This window comes from Mus musculus, chromosome 2 (genome assembly GCF_000001635.26).
Source record: "Mus musculus strain C57BL/6J chromosome 2, GRCm38.p6 C57BL/6J".
Lineage (NCBI taxonomy): Eukaryota > Metazoa > Chordata > Mammalia > Rodentia > Muridae > Mus > Mus musculus.
Window position 1 is genome coordinate 87,006,179 of NC_000068.7, and position 20,337 is coordinate 87,026,515.

Below are 20,337 nucleotides of genomic sequence, written 5' to 3' on the forward strand. Positions count from 1 at the left end.
ATGTATTGCCTTTTAAAATTATTTTCATTACATGAATATATGGATATGTACATACATATATATTCCTCAATATAAACTGTTCATCTACTTAATACTACTTACATATATATCTTAAGGAATAACAATTTGGTATTGAATAGACAATTGGTGTGATTTTTTTTTCTCAAGACGACTTTTTTTTCCCACTGTTTTTAGCATGCCCATTAGCATCTTCCTTGTTTGGTCATGTTTCGAGAGTTTTGTTGGTGATCCTATTGGGGTAAAGAATCTTACTATGAGACACACTCTCACAACAAACTTATTGATCTCTGGCTCTTACTCTTTTCTGCCTCTTCTTGTACAATGTTCCCTGAGTTTGGGTTTGGCAAGGTTTTGTAGACATATCCATTAGTACTGGACTTTCACAATTATGTATATTGATTTGTTGTAGTTTTCTGTAGTGGTCTTTGCTGATGCAAAAAGAAGCTTCCTTGACGAGGTATGAAGATTGCACTTATCTATGGATAAAAGAGCAAATATTTATAGGTTGTTGTTAAGGATTATTTTTGTTCACTAAAATAGTTTACTAGATTCTTCTCCAATAATCACTGATACTTAGTACTTAGGCAGGTTATTTCCCACTTATTGAATGGGTCCTAAATCCAATTAGAGAGCAGTGGATTAGCACCAAGCTTTGTATGCTGTTTCTATAGCCATAGGTTCCTCTTGGGATGCTGGTCATTAATGTGCGTCATAGGCATTATAGCTGTCTAGAATTCTTGGCTGCCTCTCACCTTTTTAAGCTTATGTGGCAATTTTCAGTGCCATGAAAACTAGGACTCAAAAGATGAAGAATCAGTTCACTTCCAGCTTACGGAACTATGAATCTTGCTTCAGAAGTTCATAATGCCTTTGCCAAGGACTTAGTTTATATCCCTGGGGACAATTGTAATAGATTGTGTGTTTTAGGAGTCCCTTGGGCAACCCAGACTCAAAAGAGGGCTTGTCATGTCTCTTATTGAATCTTTTATTATGTGGTTTTGAATTTGTGTAGGAGCATTGATAACCCAATTCGAAAAAAGTATATAGATGTATGTATATGTATATAAATAAACTTTTTTTGCAATTGTATGTATACACCACACACACACACACACACACACACACGTATATTGATATCCAGATTTTGGTGAGGAAAACAGGAAGGGTGGCATTTTGTGAAGTGGAAAGGAGATAAATACTGAAGGGAAGTAGTAGGATACAAATGGGTGGGGAAATGGGAAAAAGTGGGCTTTTGGGGGAGGGTGAAGATAAGTAAATAAAGAAGAATGAGGGAGAATAGTACAATAATAATGATGAATCTAAGAGACTCATGAGGATTAATACTATAATCTATCTAAAATAATTCCTTTTTACTTAATGAAAATAAAATTTATGTTTTGCTGGTGCCTACTAGAAAAATAATTTGTAGAAATAATCTTTGTTTCTATTAAATTTATTCAATACTATTTTACAAAATAATTATAGGCATCATATATTCATTAGTTATTGAGAAGCAGATTATTGATTTAGTATTTTTCTATGCTGTATTATAATCTCCCATCTCTACTTGCCTCCTCACACACATGTATGAGTTTGTGTGTGTACATGTGTGGGTGCATGTATGCATGTTTGTATGTTTGTATGTGTGTTTGTCTTCCTGTCTATCTGTTTTTATTCTCTCTGTCTCCAATTCTTTTACTCTCCTTTTCTTCATATTTTGGATAGTATGGCTGAGGTTTAGTGAACCAATAAACAAGAGTACTCAGTGTGTAGAATGATAGTTTATGTGGGTAAACAAACTGCTGGGGTATCTTATTAGGGTAGGTTGGGGGGGAGCAGCTAGTAGCAGTAAGAGTCAGTTTTAAAGGGACAGGTAAGTAGGGGAGAAAAAGTTAGAGCCAGAAATGCCTAGAAGTTTCTGCAGTCTATTTGGATTATTCAGGAATTATATGTCCTTGACCAAGGTAGCTGACCATTTGTGGTAGTAGTAGGTGATATAATGACTTTCCCTCAGTTTTTATTTACTTAATAAAGTTATTTTATTTACTAGAATCCTTCTTCTTAGGACACTGCTCTGTCACTAGCATTGCCATTTGGGGGACACTCTATTAGTATGCAGCAGAGGACTGCCTAATCTGGCCTCAGTGAAGAAGTTGTACCTAATCTTTGAGAGACTTGAGGCCCCAGGGAGCTGGGAGGCCTGTCAGGGGCAGGGAGGGGAACATCCTCTTGGAGACAGGGGAAGAGGAATGGGATGAGGAACAGTGGAAGGGCAGAGCAAGAGGGTGGAAACTACTGGCCTCTTAAAAAGGATTAAAGGGTAATAATTTTTTTAAAAAGTAAAGATAATTTATCAACCAATCAATCAATAAATAAAGGCTGTATAAAACCTAAGAGCAACTGAAATAGTTTTTTCCAAAAACATGTATAGACATAGGTGACATAGTAAAACATATACAAAATTGCCAAAGCTTATAAAATGATTTCTTTTTAATAATGTTTAATTTTTTTCACTTAGGTTCCAAAATTAACATATACAATTTCTTACAATTTAATTATATTTGGTAAATGTAAATTGAAATTAGTTTTATTTTTATTTTTGGTTCTTTATGCATTCTTTATGCATATTATCATATATAAAATAAATTCAAGATGCAAGAAAATATTCCTTAACAAATGCAATGCACATTGAAAATATTGTAGGATTATGAAGCCTGTAATGACACTGTTGTGTTTCATGATTACTATCTTACATCACAACCTAATCACGTGAACTTAAAGTTTTTATGTAACTTGCACAAATGAGATCATAGTCTCTTTAAAATTTAATTTACGTGTGTGTGTGTGTGTTTGTGTGTGTGTGTGTGTCTGGTATAGCTAAGTGCATATAATATCAAGAGCCTCTAAGAGGGCCTTGACTCCTCTGGAGCTGAAGTTACAGGAAATTAGGTTGTGAGCTACCTGATGTCAGTGCTGGAAACTGCTCCTGAGTCCTTTACCATAGCAATTGTGTTTCTAATTGCTAAGCCTTCAATCCCAGAGGAAATAGCCTTAAACATTAGTACACTAATAATCTAAATCTAAAACATACTAAATCTAGAGTTCAAAACTCACAATCCCTATTTCAAAAACAAGACCACTTAATCATTTAGCAGATTCTTCTTGATATCACACTCTAAATGCGCTTATTCTCATTACACAAATGTTATTGCTTTGTAATTCTCAAACATTACAGCATGTATACAATATTTTTTTTGATTTTTGTTTGTTTTTGTTTCGTTTTGTTTTGTTGTTGTTTTTTTTTTTTTAAGACAGGGTTTCTCTGTGTAGTCCTGACTATCCTGGAACTCACTCTGTAGACCAGGCTGGCCTCAAACGAAGAAATCTACCTGCCTCTGCCTCCCATGTGCTAGAATTAAAGGCGTGCACCATCAGTGCCCAGCTACAATATAATTTTAAGCCTGAAGATCATTGTTTCTCATTTTCCATATAGTTTTCTTTTAAAACAAACATATTTAGACCATAGATTTTATACATATTTTATTATTTCATATTATTATTATGTATATTTCTCAAATGTTTTCTCAGTAATATATAAAATCAAGTTATACTATGAAAAGAACAGCTCCACACATATTTAAATAAAACATACAATACATTTTTGATAGCGACCAAGGAAAGGCCTAACTGGAAAAATAGAAAGAAAATTCCAAGTGCTGAGTATCACTTCAATCTTTACTACCTGGAGTCTTCCCTTTTCTTTATAACTCTACTGACAGCATTTTCTACTTCTTTGTTTCTGAGACTGTAAATGAGTGGATTCAGCATGGGGATCACGATGGTGTAGAGAGCAGAAACCACTTGATCCTTTCCCAAGGAGTATAATCTCTTTGATTTTGAATAAGTGAAGATTGCAGTACTATAAGATATGGTGACTGCCAGGAGATGAGAGGCACAAGTGGAAAAGGCTTTTTGCTTTCCTGAAATAGAATTGATTTTCAAGATGGTAGAGAGAATGGATGCATAAGACACTGATATGGTGAGAAGGGACACCATTAGACTTGAACGAAAGACAATGATTATTATTATTTCAATGACATACGTATCACTGTAGGACAGGGCTAAAATTGTAGGTGTGTCACAAAAAAAGGTGATTGATGACATGAGAGCCACAGAAATCATCCTGTTTAGACAAAGCATATTGATAGAAGAATCTATAGCTCCCATAAGGTAGGAACCAATGAGGAAGGCATGCCATTGTCTTCTGGACATAACAGCTAGGTAGTATAGAGGGTTTCATATAGCTACATAGCAGTCATAGGCCATGGAGGAGAGAAGAAAACATTGAGCACCACCAAACAAAACAAAATGTACAGCTGGGTGATGCAACCCATGAAGGAATTATTCTTGATGGAAGTGAAGAGGTTTTCAAAGGTTTTAGGTGTGATGACAGTTGAATAAATGAGGTCAAGGAATGACAGATGTGTTAGAAAGAAATTCATTGGAGTGTGAAGATGAGCATCTAGACAAATGATCAGCATCATGCCTGTGTTGCCCAGCACAGTGACCAAGTATATCACGAGAAACACTATAGCAAGGACAAGTTGTATCTCTTTGGATCTGTCAGTCCCATGAGGATGAAGTCAAATTCTTTTGTGTAATTCCAAGTGTCCATAGTGAATCACCCTAAAACAGAAAAGAAATTGATGGTAATACTCAGTTTGATTAACTTTCGAAAAGAGATTTCTTTAAATGTACATCATGCTGGTATATTTATTGTTTTGGTTGGCTCAATATTGATATTTCTTTACAGTATAAAGATGAATAAATATTAAGGACAGATTGAGGTAAAAACTCATATTTATCTAGGATACAGTAAGAGGTGGTATAATTCATGTTTTTAATTACAATGGTAGTGCTCTTAATGGTTTCCTTTAATAACACCATAATTAGTATCAAATCTTTGTCCATAAGAACTATTGGCATGCATGTATTTAAAATGAAGAATCTAAAAATGTCAAAAAAAACTTTATAGAACTGAATTCAACTCTTTGATGTTTTCTGTATAGTTTTGCTCAAAGGAGCATGGATTTAGATTTGTATTCCCAAGAAATGCATAATTTATAGAAAATAAAAGATAAATTGTCAGATACTGTTGTATATAAGAATTAGTATTTTCAAATGTTAAAAAAAAAAGTCATTCAGGGTCACAAAAAAAAGAAATTTTACTCCAAATGAGATTTCTGAACATGCTAGAATTTTTCTCTTAATCAAGAGGCTTGGAAAAACAAACCACCTCAAAGCAGAAACTGCAGTAAGGCAGAGGGCTTCTGATCTACTTCCTATTGGCAAAGGTCTATGTTCACAGTCTTTCAATACTGGCTAGCTTAAAATGATCATTGCAAAGGAAATGAAGGAAAGCAAAGAGTGCACAGCTACTTAAAATTACTAGAAGGTATTGGGCCTTTGTGTACATAAAATATTTACAATGAGTGTGTTGAGATGAGGGGTTAGAACATTTGAATTATTGTCTTACACTTTACAATGTGAGGAAAAAGATTTTAACACTAATTTGATAATGTTTCAAAATGAACATTTAATATTCATTTTAGACATGGCATCATAAAATATGACATTTCACTTCATCATCCTTCTGCTCCCTTTTAACTAAAAGTAGATTTAAAGTTGAAATGAAATTGAAGTTATTACAACATATAATGTCTACCTAGTAAATTTATAACTCATAGTTGCTGTTATTATTATTATTATTATTATTATTATTATTATTATTATTATTATTAATTTCTCTTTCATGACTATAGGGGAAAACTTAATTTTCACATTACAAAGCTGAGAAATGTGGTTTTAAAATAAAATCAATTGCAAAGGACAATGACAGTCTATATATATTTAACATAGGCCATATTAATTCTTTGTCAATGTAATAAATTAACTGAGTGATTGTTTTTACTTTATGTTTATGAGTGTTTTGGCTGCATGCATGTCTGTGCATTATATACTTGAAGGGTGTATTTAAGCTCAGACAGAGGTAGGAGTCAGATTTCTGGTTATTTTAGTAACCGTCATTATGAGCTGCCAGATATGTACTCTGAATTGAACACATATCCTCTAGAAGAATAGTCAGTGTCCTTAACCTCCGAGCTATGTCTTTATCACCTTAATTAAAATCTAAATAAGAACTTAAATGGAGCTAAAGCTAAGAGTTTGAATGAAGCATTTTTAGTGTAAACATGATGGCACTCAGTATTAGATTAAGAAATTTTTTTCACAGTTCTTTGCTTCTTGAACACCTTTAATACTTATGAGTACATAAAGCTATAGGCATTGCAGTGACCTATGTATTTAATGAATAAATAAAAGAAGCTAAGAAAGTTAAGAAAACTTTTATGAAGAAAGAACAATTAAAGCACTATGATTCTTCCCATATCTCAATCCAAGAATTTATAGCATTTTAAACAAATCAAAGCCAGGGTATATAATTCATCAACAATACTGGAAAATATAGACAACATAATATTTAGTTCCTCTTTAATCTCAAGATAATTTAAATCTTTAGTCACTTTGTTGTGATAATTAGAATTATAGATGTTACAATAATTGACCATATTAAACCTAATGTAAAAAGGACTTCAGTAGACTTATATTGAATGTAGACCCTGACTATTGCTACATTACATTTCTATTTCTGTGAATATTAACACTGATCATGTTAAGACACAAACAAAATGGTCTAAAACAATCCAAATAAAGTTGAGGATACTTACTGTGAAACAAGGACTATGAGGATGTTTCTTCCAGAGCTATAGTTTATTAATGTTCTAACATTAAAATTTTCTAGTGTATAAAGTATGAAAGCTTTTAAATAACTTTTATGTTTCTATAACAATGTTTTCCTTGAAGTGGTTATTTTTAGATTTTTGTACATTCATTTTATTTTAATTCTCAATGAAAGCAATCCACCACAGAAATTTTTTTTCTAGGCTAAATTAAATTTCAATAAGAAATCTTTTCCCCAAAGTATGTCAAATATTTAAAAATCTTCAGAGTAGTAAATTCCATTGCCTTTCGTCTTGATGAAGCAGGTATTTCATATAACCAAAACTGACCACCTTGTTTATAAGGACTGAGTTCCATGGGAGTATGCTTGACCCACGTTCAAGGTGAAATATTCAAGGGCAAATGAGCAATGACTTATTCTCTCAGAATCTCTACCATGAATCACACATGCACTGGTGCTTTGTTACTGATGCTTCATATTAAAAGAAACTATTTGCTTTTGAATTGACCTAACTATGGTATTATATTGCATAGTGATCACAGCAGTAATTTTCTAGGGTAAATAGTAATGTTCAGAGAAATATTTAGGTATTTTAAATCTCATCTTATTAAGATGAAAAATAATTTCATTAGTGTCAACATTTGAAAATATCTCCTTGTACAAAGCTCATGTCTAAGTGGACCAAGGACCTCCACATAAAATCAGATACACTGAAACTAACAGAAGACCAAGTGGTGAAGAGCCTAAAATACATGGGCACAGAGGATAATTTTCTGAAGGGAAAAACAACGGTATATGCTCTAAGATCAAGAATTGACAAACTGGACCTAATAAAATTGCAAAGGTCCTGTAAGACAAAGAACACTTTGTCAATAGGACAAAACAGAAATCAACAGACTGGGAAATGATCTTTACCAATCCCACATCCAATAGAGGGCTAATATCCAATATATACAAAGAACTAAAAAAATTAGACTGCAGACAATCAAATAACCCCATTTAAAAATGGGGTACAGAGATAAACAAAGAAGTCTTAACAGAGGAAACTTGAATGGTTGAGAAGCACCTAAAGAAATGTTCAACACCCTCAGTCATAAGGGAAATGCAAATCAAAACATTTCACCTCACACCTGTCAGAATGGCTAAGATCAAAAACTCAGGTTACAGCAGGCACAGGCAATGATTTGGAAAAAGAGGAACACTCCTCCATTGTTGGTGGGACTGAATCTCCTACAACCACTCTGGAATTTCAGTCTGGAAAACTGGACTTAGTATTACCTGAGGAACCAGCAATACAACTCCTGGGCATATACCCAAAAGATGCTCCAACATATAACATGGACACATGCTCCACTATGTTCATAGCAGCCTTATTTTTAATAGCCAGGAGATAGAAAGAACCCAGATGTCCTTCAACAGAGGAATGGATACAGTAAATGTGGTACATTGTACATTTACACCATGGAGTACTACTCAGCTATTAAAAACAATGAACTAATGAAATTCTTAGGCAAATGAATAGAAATATAAAATATCATCCCGAGTGAGGTAACACAATCACAAAAGAACACACATGTTGGGAGCCATTAAGACAACACAATTATCCTGATCTGTGAATTGGGCCTCTCCCCCCAAGAAGAAAAGGGGGTCAAAAGCGGGCCACCGACACACCGCTCCGAGAACAACCACAGATTGTTCCAGCCCTAAGTCAGCGCCAGATGTCCTGACCATACCCTGATTCCACCAAGTTCCTGCTTCCCCGTGTAACTGCTAAAGAATGTGCAATTCTATTGCCCCACCCCTCCTGCTGATAAGTACCTGTACTTCCCCTTTTGCTTGTGCATTTAAACCTTGGGCCTGGCTAATACATTGTAACCTTGATGTTACTCAGAATGTTTCCCTGTCATTCTTTATACAAGGTTCTTGTCTCTCTCTCCCCCCATTTGGTTCTTAGGAGACGGTCCCCTCGAGACCCTCGAATGACTGGACCTGCTGGACGGGTCACACACATGGTATGAACTCACTGATAAGTGGATATTAGATCAAAAGTTCGGAATATCCAAGATACAATTTACAGACCACATTAAGCTCAAGAAGAAGAAAGATCAAAATGTGGGTGCTTCGGGGTCCTTCTTAGAAAGTATAACATAATACTTAGGGGAGCAAACTGTACCACCTGGGAATTCATACCATTTACAATCATTTATCTCATAGGAAAAGATATTCTAATCAAAGTAAACATTGAAGTGTAACAGATTTTAAAAAGTAAATAAAATACATTTAAACTCGTTCTTGATATTTTGCTAACTCAATTTATTTTTTTCTCAATTCTTATCTCTTTGTGTGTACATAACACTTACTTGAGTACATATATGTCTCTAGTATTATTGACTGTAACCAATATTATATCCTTAATTTATACTTAAAATTGTAAAAGGAAGTTAGTAAATGTGTTGAGTTTTGATTAGTATGGAATATTTATGTGTATAGATAATTTTTATTGTGAAATATAAATTTACTTACAGTTGCCATCTGCTATAGGAAGCTAAGGTCCTGTGTTCTACAATCCGCTGTGCAAGTATCTCGCCAGGGGAGAACTGGTCTCCCAAGAGTGCTCTAACTCCTGCGCTCAGAAGTGAGATAGCCACTTTCTCTCTAATAACTGTCCAAAGCAGGACTGGCCAGGAGAACACAGGGCACAGTAATAGTGGAGCAGCTGGGACAGGATCCTTCCAGTCACCATCTGTACCCAGGAGCGATGGTTGTTCCACAGCCCTCTGAACATAGGTCCCACAAAAAGAGAGCTGGTCTCCCAGGAGTGCTGACACAGTCTTACGGGCCCATAGGAAGAACAAGCTCCATACAGAGACAGCTAGAACATCTAACACCAGAGATTACCAGGTGACAAAAGGCAAGCACAAGAACCTTACCAACAGAAACCAAGGCAACTTGGCATAATCAGAACCCAGTTCTCCCACAACAGCAAGTCCTGGATACCCCAACACACCGGAATAGCAAGATTTGGATTTAAAATCACATCTCATGATGCTGATAGAGGACTTTAAGAAGGACATAAATAACTCTCTTAAAGAAATACAGGAGAACACAGGTAAACAGGTAGAAGACCTTAAAGAAGAAACACAAAAATTCTTTAAAGAATTACAGGAAAATACAACCAAACAAGTGAAGGAATTGAAATATAAATTTATTTATATATTAGAGAATAATTAACTCTGGATCGATACGCTTATATTTTTATTTTCAGTGTCTTCAAGTTACATTTAAAATTTTTGCAAATATGTTGTTATTATATAGATATGTACAGTACAAAGGTTAATCATAATATATATTATCAAAAGAATTTTCTTTCAATTTCTTTTCATTTCAATCATATTTGTTTCTTCTGCAATGCCTGAAATATTTCCTTGAATTAAAGTAGATTTAAAAGTTATTACTTTTTTCACTTTTTGAAAGGATTTATTTTTATTAATTTTAGTTATGTTTATGTGTGGCTGTGTATGAATAGGAGTATGTGGACACGGGTATAGGTTTCCGTGAAGGCCAGAGGTATCATATTCCCTGGATTTCGAGTAGCAGATGTCTCTGAACTACCTAATCTGGGTACTATGAACCAAACTCAGGTCCTCTGAAATTTCAATTTACACTCTTAAATGTTGTGGCATCTTTCAGCTCCTTAAATAACTTTGTAAAAATATGGATCTAGGTTAAAAGGACACCTGATATCAGATTTATGTTTCCTAAGACAGAAGACTGCACTAGAGACACTTGGATTTGAAATATAGATACAACTGTTTTATTTATTTTTGTTTGTTTGTTTTTTGTTTTGTTTTGTTTTTTGTTCTTTTTTTTTTAAGTACTCCTGAGAATAGGTGTGAACTGAGGGTGAAAGCCCCAAAAGCAATGGACCATGAGGTTCACAGTACATTCACAAAGCATTAGCATTCATTACCATTTCTGTTTATGTAGCAGATGTTCTTTTTGAGCATGAACTCTTCTTACATGAAGCCCAGATGAAGAAGGGCTTCAGGTCTTCCTCTAGCAAGTGGCTTCTTTCATATGTAACTCTGGATATTTTACTCCCCAGTCCCTACTATACCCTCCAGGTTTCATGTCTATTGCTACTGTACTTGTTCAAGTCTTGTTTAGGTACCCATAACACTGAGGTATATGGGAGAAGCTTTCCAGTCATTTCTAGGAGAAACAATCTCAGACTTCCTTGTCCACTGGCTCTTACAATCCTTCTACCTCTACCTTGCTGATGTTCCCTGAGTTTTAGGTGTAGGTGTTGTATTGTAAATGTGTCATTTGGGACTAGGCATCTCATGCACTCAATGATAAGTGGATATTAGCCCAAAAGCTTGGAATACCCAAGATACAGTTCACAGACCACATAAAGCTCAAAAAAAAGGAAAAGCAAAGTGTGGGTGCTTTGGACCTTCTTAGAAAGGGGAACAAAATACTCACAGAAGCAAATATGGAAACAAAGTATGGAACAGAAACTGAAGGAAAGGTCATTCAGAGACTACCCCACCTGGAGATCCATCCCATATACAGTCACCAAGCCCAAACACAATTGTAGATGCCAAAAAGTGCATGCTGACAGAAGTCTGATACATTATTTTTCTGAGAGGCTCTTCCAGAGCCTGATAAATACAGAGATTGATGCTTGCAGCCAACCATTGAACAGAGAATGGGGTCTCCAATGGAGGAGTTAGAGAAAGGACTGAAAGAACTGAAGTGGTTTGCAACCCTATAGGAAGAACAACAATATCAACCAACCAGAAGTCCCAGTGCACCCAGGGACTAAACCACCAACCTAAGAGTACAAATGGAGGGACCCATGGCTCCAGCTGCATATGTAGCAGAGGATGCCCTTGTTAGGCATCAATGGGAGGAGAGGCCCTTGATCCTGTGAAGGCTCAATGGATGCCCCAGTATAGGGGAATTCAAGAGTGGGGAGGAGGGAGTGTGTGAGAGTGTGGGGGAACACCCTCATAGAAGCAGTGGGATGGAGATGGGATAGGGGATTTCTGGGGTGAAACCAGGAAGAGAGATAACATTTGAATGTAAATAAAGAAAATATCAAAAAAAAAAAAAAAGACAGTTACAGGAAACCAGAACTGGTCAAAATACAGAAGTTACTACTTTTTATTTTATATAAATATATACTTTAAAAATCATGAAAAAGAATGCAAACTCCAAGAAAACTGAAAAGATGTTTCAAAGGTACTCAACATCTAGCACACTGAGTGGAAAAGACACATTGTTTTAAAGGGTGATGTAATGCATATTAATCGAGTGTCTTTTTTCACTTTACAACAACTGGAAGAGATCTAACACCCTACTGGTGGAGCATACAGTATGAAGATTGTGTCCTTAATCATTTAGTATGAGAATGAATATAAAATCTTGAGTGGTAAAGCAAAAGAAATGACTAAAGAATAGAAACAAAGATTCTACTGAGTAGAGAGGTAAAAGAAAAATGCAAGAAAAATGAGTAGAAAGTGAATAAAGGTAAGTATCTTAAAGTAGCATATATGGATACTTACATATTACTTTGGTAAATAGAATCTATCACTCTCATGAAAAGAAATAAAAACACTGTCACCTTTTCTGCTAGGTACATATAGGTAATCAATCACAAGAAGCAAGATAATCAGATGTGAAATTTTACTAATACTAATTAGTACTAGTAGTTGAAAGCATTTATGGAATAAGGCAAGAATTCACACATGGATACCTGCATCTCCTTTCATAAGAATGAAGACTGAGAAAGCATCTTTGCAGCATGTACACCTGCAGGTGAGAAGAGTGCATCATATCCCTATAGATAGTTGTGAGATGTGATGTGGTTGCTGGAAATTGAACTCAGAACCTTTGGAATGGGGTCAGGAAGTTGAACAGAGGTATATAGCATGGGGCATGGGGAACTGGAGTTAGCCACCCAAAGTCCCAAATGCCAAGAAAGAAAGTGGTTCCTAGTACCCAACAGGGATGATGCCACAGACTGGGCCCAGTAGGCCCCCCTCTATCTGTGGGAATCAGAGTCTCAGACAGATGGGCATAGAGTTGGCAAAAATGGGATGACAAACAGACAGGACACAAGGGAATGTGCTGGATCTGAGTGTATTGTCCAAACGAACACCAGACATTTTTTTATACAGAAGAAAAACAAAAAACCAGGCAAACACATCTGCCAAGTTACAGTGACACAAATAAAAGGAATGCATACATCAAACGATGGCAGGGACCAGGCCAAGTTTACCACTTAGAATGGAGCCAGGTAAATGCTCTGATGCAATGCTAGTCTATTGTTAAACTCACCACCAGGGCTTCTTTAGTAAATACCTGATTATGCTATTCTTCTGTGCCTAGTGAAGAAACCTGCACCAGGGGAATTCCCTTTTACTAACTCTTTCATGGACAACCCACCTATTTGCTAAGACAGTGTGTATTCCTGTGTTTGGGTGTGACTCAGCTATTGTCCTAAGTAATTACTATATAGACTAGCCCTGAGCTTTTCTAGCTCTGTTCTTTGTAATGCCTGATTATTTTCACTGTCTCTACTAGAAGCGAATTTGAATGTTACTGAATAAGTAACATTCTTACTGAATTCCAAGCTCACCGTGGGCTTCAAGGATTTTCTAGGAACCATTGGAACACTGGTGGAGGCTTAGCTATATGTCAAAATCAATCCTTAAAGGCACTTATAATAAAACAATACTGAAAGAGAGCACATGGATTCATACACCAGACTAAAGCGAGGACAGGGTTTGAGTATATGGGCTAAGGGAATGCCAAGGTTCCAGGAGGCCTAGTTTCCTTGAAACTCCTCACCTCGTGACTGCCTTCAGGCCTTTAGGCTTGTCAGGCAGACTTCACTGGAGTGGGTATAGCAGGATGACATTAGCTGAAATATCCAATAAAGGGAAGTGAGAACCTGTAGAGACTATATATAGGGGTGACGCACAGCCTCCGTTTGAGGGATGGACCACCCTCTCATCTCAAAAATTTTAACCCAGAATTGCTCCTCTCTAAAGGAAATACAGGACAAAAAGTAGAGCAGAGACTGAGGAAAGACCATCCAGAGATTACCCCACCTGGGGATCCATCCCATATGCACCTACCAAACCCAGATACTATTGCTCACTCCAAGAAATGTTTGCTGACAGGAGCCTGATATAGCTGTCTCCTGAGAAGCTCTGCCAGAGCCTGACCAAATACAGATGTAGATTCTTGTAGCCAACCATCGAGCTGGGCACAGGAAACACAATGGAGGAGTTAGGGGGGAGGATTGAAGGAGCTGAATGGGTCTGCAATCCATAGGAAGAACAACAATATCAACCAAGCAGACCTCTCCAAGCTACCAAGGACTAAACCACCAAACAAAGAGTACACATGGAGAGACCCATGGCACCTGCTGAGTATGTAGCAGAGGATTATCTTTTCTGTCATCAGTGGAAGGAGAGATCCTTGGTCCTGTGAAGGCTCAATGCAGTGTAGGAGAATGCTAGGGCAATGAGGCAGAAGAGAGTGGCTGGGTGGGAGAGCACCCTCATAGAAGCAAGGTGGAGGAAGGATGGATTAGAGGGTTTGTAGAGGGGAAACCAGGAAGGGGGGATAACATTTGAAATGTAGATTAAATAAAATAACCAATGAAAATAAAAAAGAATGAAGATTGATTCTTTTTATGAGATATTTATTTAAAATGTAAAGACATAATAACTCCAAACAGGTGACTTTAATTAGCAATGTCTAAAACAGAATCTATAAGTCTTTGGGCACTCATTTCCTTATCCTAAACATTCACAAAGGAAAAATAATAGAAGTAGTATGTTTATATACAGTTATGCCAAATTCAAACAGTGAATAAAATATTTCAACAGTATCGTAGAAACAAATTTTTAACACACTTAAACAATGCTGCAGAACTTTATAACCATGACTTTTGTAACATCAAATAAATATAAAAGTAAATATAGTTAAAATTTTACTGATTGTATATCACACTAGACTAAAATAACAGACATTTTATAAGTCAACTGAGCATTAGTCTGTAAATCTAGACCACAAAGCATGTGTTACATGTAAGTCGCATGAAACTGGAACTATTGTGGTTAAGATCAACAGCCTGCTCCTGCAAGAACTAAACTGCCTCTAGCACCCAAGTGGTAGCCAACAACCATTTGTAACTCCAGTGTCAGAAGGTGCGATGTCCATTTCTGGTCTTAATGTGCACCAGTCACACATGAGTTTTGGACATATATACAATTATGCAAAACAATGACATAGAAAAGAATCTGTACAAAAGAATGTTTATGCCTCAGTGTCATGATATGTTCATTGAAATGTTCACAGACTTATTTTAATTGCCTTATATATTTTTATTGTATGAACAATATATGAGCTGAAATGACCTCTTAATGAATTTAGTATATCTCATAAACAAATAATAATACATTTCAAGTTCTAAGACACTATAGTATCAATAAGTTTGTATTACATTTTTTGAAGTTACTTTCTTTCCTAACCATTAAAGCGACTATTTAAAATTATCTAGGTCTTTTTAAATTGCAAAGGACACGATTTGTTACAGAAGGTGTTTTCTGTGGATGACTCTCAGAAGAGCATTTTTCACATCTTTGTTTCTCAGACTGTAGATCAGTGGGTTCAGCATGGGAATAACAATGGTGTAGAACACAGAGGCTACCTGTGCTTGGGTGAGGGATGATGTGTTATCAGGTTGCAAATAGGTGAAAATCAAAGAGCCATAGAAGACAGTGACCCCTGTGAGGTGAGAGGCGCATGTAGAAAAAGCCTTCCACCTGCCAGCTGCTGACTGTATCCTAAGGATGGCTGAGATGATGGTCACATAAGTGAAAGTGATAATGAGAAGAGAACTGAGGAGTGTGAACCCAGCTAGAACAAAGATCACCAATTCCGTGCTGAAGGCATCTACACAGGACAGGGCTAAAAGAGCTGTGGTGTCACAAAAGAAATGATTGATGTAGGGATCACAGAGAGGCAAACTGCTTATCACACAGATGGATATCAGAGAATTTGTGAAGCCTATCATGTATGGTATTACTGCCAGCCAGTTGCACACCTTCTGGGACATAATCACAGAATATAGTAAGGGATTGCAGATTGCTACATAGCGATCATAAGCCATGGATCCCAGAAGGAAACACTCACTGCACACCAAACCAACAAAGAAATACATCTGAACAAAGCAGCCTACAAAGGATATTGATTTCTGTGTGGACTGGAAATCAACTACTGCCTTGGGTGTTACAGTGGAGGAATAAAATATGTCAATGAATGCTAAATTGCTGAGGAAAAAATACATAGGTGTGTGAAGCTGAGAGTCAATTCTAATTAACAAGATTAACCCAATGTTGCCCCACACAGTGAATAAATAGATGAAAAGGAATATTAAGAACAGACTGACTTGTAATTCTGGGTGATCTGAAAATCCACTGAACATGAAGACTGTCACTTTTGTGAAATTATTCTCTGTCATTTTTAGTGATGTAACCACTGACTTAAACTTGAATATACACTGAGAAAGTTAAATACTAAAGTCAAAAGATTTGACAACCAGGGACTGCTTGTCCTCCAGCATTAAGAGCAAAATGGATAGGTAGTAAAAGTTGAAAGATGATGTTATGTAGTTTTTATTAATTTTAATTTAGTATTTTTTTATTTGTGTGTGTGTGTATGTGTGTGTGTGTGTGTGTGTGTGTGTGTGTGTGTGTGTGTACCTGAATGAAGATCCCTGGAAAAGCCAGATAGGGTTGTTGGAAATCTGGATGGTGAACTTTCATGTTGTGGGGAGCTGCCTGATGTGGGTGGTGTTCACCAAACTCTGGTCCTCTGAAGAAGTGTTAGGTGCATTAATCTCTGAGCCACATCTCCAGCTTCTGACTTACTTTAAAGAAAATGAAAGATGATATTAGATATTGAAATGAATGGTTATTTAGAATTTTAATGTGCTAAAACATCAAAACATTGTGTCTGTAATACTTACAAGACACTTCTGCTAAGTTTTACTATATTCTACCCAACTCTATCATTGTGACAAACGTTTATTCCTATCGATATATTTATTGGAATCAATTATATTATAGCCTTAGGGAATATAATGCTTTTAAAATGAACATGAAGAAAGAAACTATGCCATGCTTTTAAGTATAACATCTTATCATATTCTTAAATTAAGTTGTAGACAAAATGAAAACATCCAATATTGTCTTGGAATCAGTACATTTCAATTAGTTTTTAATTTAGAAAACTATAAACATCTAGCTCAAATTGTATTTATAAAAAAAATTTCTTCATACTTCTCTATTCTCTGCCACTTGTAATTTCTGTCCATTGATGACCTGTTGCAGATTTTAATTTAAAACATTGTTCCAATTCTTTCACCTGTGAAGGTAGAAGACATGACTATATCCAATAACACATGTACAAATGACATCAGGAAGCAAGTTCATTGTTCAAGAGTATTTTCCAATGCAATGAGGAAAATGCTGAAAACAAATATTTAAACCAAAGAGTTAAAGGGTAATCTCATGAAAATGTGAGAAGATATGTTTTAATGCACTGACAAATACATAAAAATAAGTCAAAGTAGCATGCGCATAAAGCAAATTTATTTTTATATTTAACACATCATGCCAAAGGTACTTGAGTCATGTTTATTCTACATTATCATTTAATATGCCTCATGCCCCAAAATGCTCCTATTATTTATTTATTTATTTATTTATTTATTTATTTATTTATTTATTCATTTATTTATTGTAAAGACGTTGATTGTCCTTGAGCCTGTTAAGGCTTGATGCCCCGTGTTGGTGATTACTAGTGTGGTGAGGCAAGAATAGGTGGGTGGCTTAGGGAACACCTTCATTGAAGCAGGGGGACATAAGATGGGATAGGGAGTTTGCTCACGGAGTGGAAACTGGGAAAGGGAATAACATTTGAAATGTAAGTAAATAAAATACCTAATAAAAAAATAAAATCAGAAGTTGATCAGTGACAGTGTATTCACTTGTTTATCACTGAACTAAATTTTTTTGTTAGAAACAATGTTATTAATATACATTTTGTTAACATCAAATTGTTGTAATTATATATATATTTTATATTTTCAAAATGTGTGAAGAGAAAATTTAGTTCTAACTTATATTTCTCTAAAGGAAATTATTTGTAATTTAAGCCTCCAAATACTGCACCATTGCATACACTAGCAAGATTTTGCTGAAAGGACCCTGATATAGCTGTCTCTTGTGAGACTAGGCCAGGGCCTAGCAAACACAGAAGTGGATGCTCACAGTCAGCTATTGGATGGATCACAGGGCCCCCAATGGAGGAGCTAGAGAAAGTACCCAAGGAGCTAAAGGGATCTGCAACCCTATAGGTGGAACAACAATATGAACTTACCAGTACCACCAGAGCGCATGTCTCTAGCTGCTTATGTATCAGAAGATGGCCTAGTTGGCCATCAGTGGAAAGAGGCCCATTGGTCTTGCAAATGCCTCAGTATAGGAGAACGCTAGGGCAAAGAAGTGGGAGTGGCTGGGTAGAGAAGTGGGGGGCTAGGTTATGGGGGACTTGAAATGTAAATGAAGAAAATACCTAATTAAAATAAATAAATAAATAAATAAATAAATAAATAAGTAAATAAATGAATAAATACTCTCAGAGACAGAGTCTGCCTTGTTTTCTTCTCAACGGGAACCTTTCTGTAATACTCTGTGATTCCCTAAGTTACTACTGGAGTCAGTGACTACCATGTCAAAAGTAAATGATTCACTTTACAAAGTTTACACTGAACAACCAGAAAGATTTTCTAAAATTTGCTCTAATATCCAACCTTAAAAAAATCTCTACATTCACATTCCGTAGACTCCATCAACAGATGAAAGATGAAAGTTGTCAGTCATGCTAGATCTGTAATAATTTACATATCAATTGTTACATAAAGGACTGAATTAGCAAAGAAAGGTAAAGCCAACTCTTTAGTGTTTTCATCAGTGGAAAGATCTCTAGGCCACCACTTAGTGACAGCTGTGAACACATTACTTAATATCATTCTATATAAAAATAGATATATTGTTTAGAAACAATTTGCTTTACAAACTGTTTCTGAACAATATATAACCCAATTACGTGAACTTAAACAAATACTGGCTTTGGAATTTCTCCCAAGTATCACCTCCAAAATCTGTGTGCTCTTTGTAGGCTTCAAGGTAAGAGTATATTTGCTGTTCCTGAAGTTCTCTGTCTGGTCAAAGGCTAGAATACATTAACAAAGCATCATAGGTGATTCCAGGTTAATAAGAAGCGCCTTCATTTAAGTCATTCCTCTTGAAGAATATGAGGACTTAGCTATTTGGTAAACCCGAATTGTATTAAAAAAAATGATGTTTCATAAAACAATAGTATAAAAGTATCAGGAAAATGAGGTTCCCAGTCACTGTCCACTGTATTTATGGTATAAAGTTTATTTTGACACTAAAGGATCTTTAATTCAAGTACTTTCTGTAAGGATAAAACTTAATAGGGATAAGATTACAAAACTCTAATCATACAAAAGATATCAACTTGTTATAACATGTTAAAAGTAATTAAGATATACAACTTAAAGGACGGTCATTATCAGTACAGATGTATTTTTTTTTTCAGAGAAAAGCTTTGAGGTATAAAGTAGGTTTTATCTAACATCATACAGTACTCTGTACATGTTGTTAAAATTAAGCCTAAAGCAAGTAAAACAAAACAAAGTTAATTTAAGGGATGTTTAAAGTAAAGTAATATTCAAATTGGTTATATAAAAATGACTCTGAAAGTCTGATTAGAATGTTAAATTTACAATACATTTATATAGCAGGAGCCTCAGACTTAAGTCATTCCTTTAAATGAAGCACTGCTTCACCAAAATAAGTTGCAGGACAAGGATGTTTGGGAAATAAGTCCTGCCAGCAATCTGCTGCTTTTGCCTCCAGCTGCATAGACCTGATCACTTCTTTTAGTATATGTCAACCTGTTCTGGTAATATAGGCCTGGCTCCACCCCCATAAAAATATAGCCATCTTATCTAAAAATGAGTTAATCCTCATGTCTCACATGACAGGGGGATAGATTCCCTTGTCTAGTAAATGACCTCAGAGCATATATCCATATTCTAAATGTCTCAAACACCTGAGAGGCAAATAAAAATCACTCTATCCTCAATAACACCAAAATTGACATTTATAAATGTTGTTAACAGGAAGCCTATACATATGCCTGCCAGCCAACTACTATAAAACCTGTATGCCAGTTAAATTAGACATAACCTTCACACTGGTATTCCTTCTTAGCAAAAGTTAATTTCAGAGTCACCCATGTAGCCTGACTGAAGGAGGCTGCCATTAACTAATAGTTTTGAGAAGTGATTCAGAATATCCAAGTGTTGTGTTTAATGGTTGGCTTTATAGTGATATAGTCAA

General features: G+C 35.6%; 1 protein-coding gene and 1 pseudogene across 1 annotated transcript; both read right to left on the reverse strand.

The window, feature by feature from the left end:
* On the reverse strand, positions 3,760 to 4,696 carry Olfr1103-ps1 (olfactory receptor 1103, pseudogene 1; annotated as a pseudogene).
* Olfr1104 (olfactory receptor 1104) lies at positions 15,432 to 16,364 on the reverse strand. Its single transcript, NM_146767.2, has one exon. It carries the CDS (start codon positions 16,362 to 16,364, stop codon positions 15,432 to 15,434), a length of 933 nt encoding a protein of 310 aa, NP_666978.2.
* Positions 16,365 to 20,337: the final 3,973 nt, after the last annotated feature.

Bases quoted from the DNA above. Each gene is read 5' to 3' on its own strand.
- Olfr1104 (NM_146767.2), bottom strand. From the start codon at position 16,364: ATGACAGAGAATAATTTCACAAAAGTGACAGTCTTCATGTTCAGTGGA.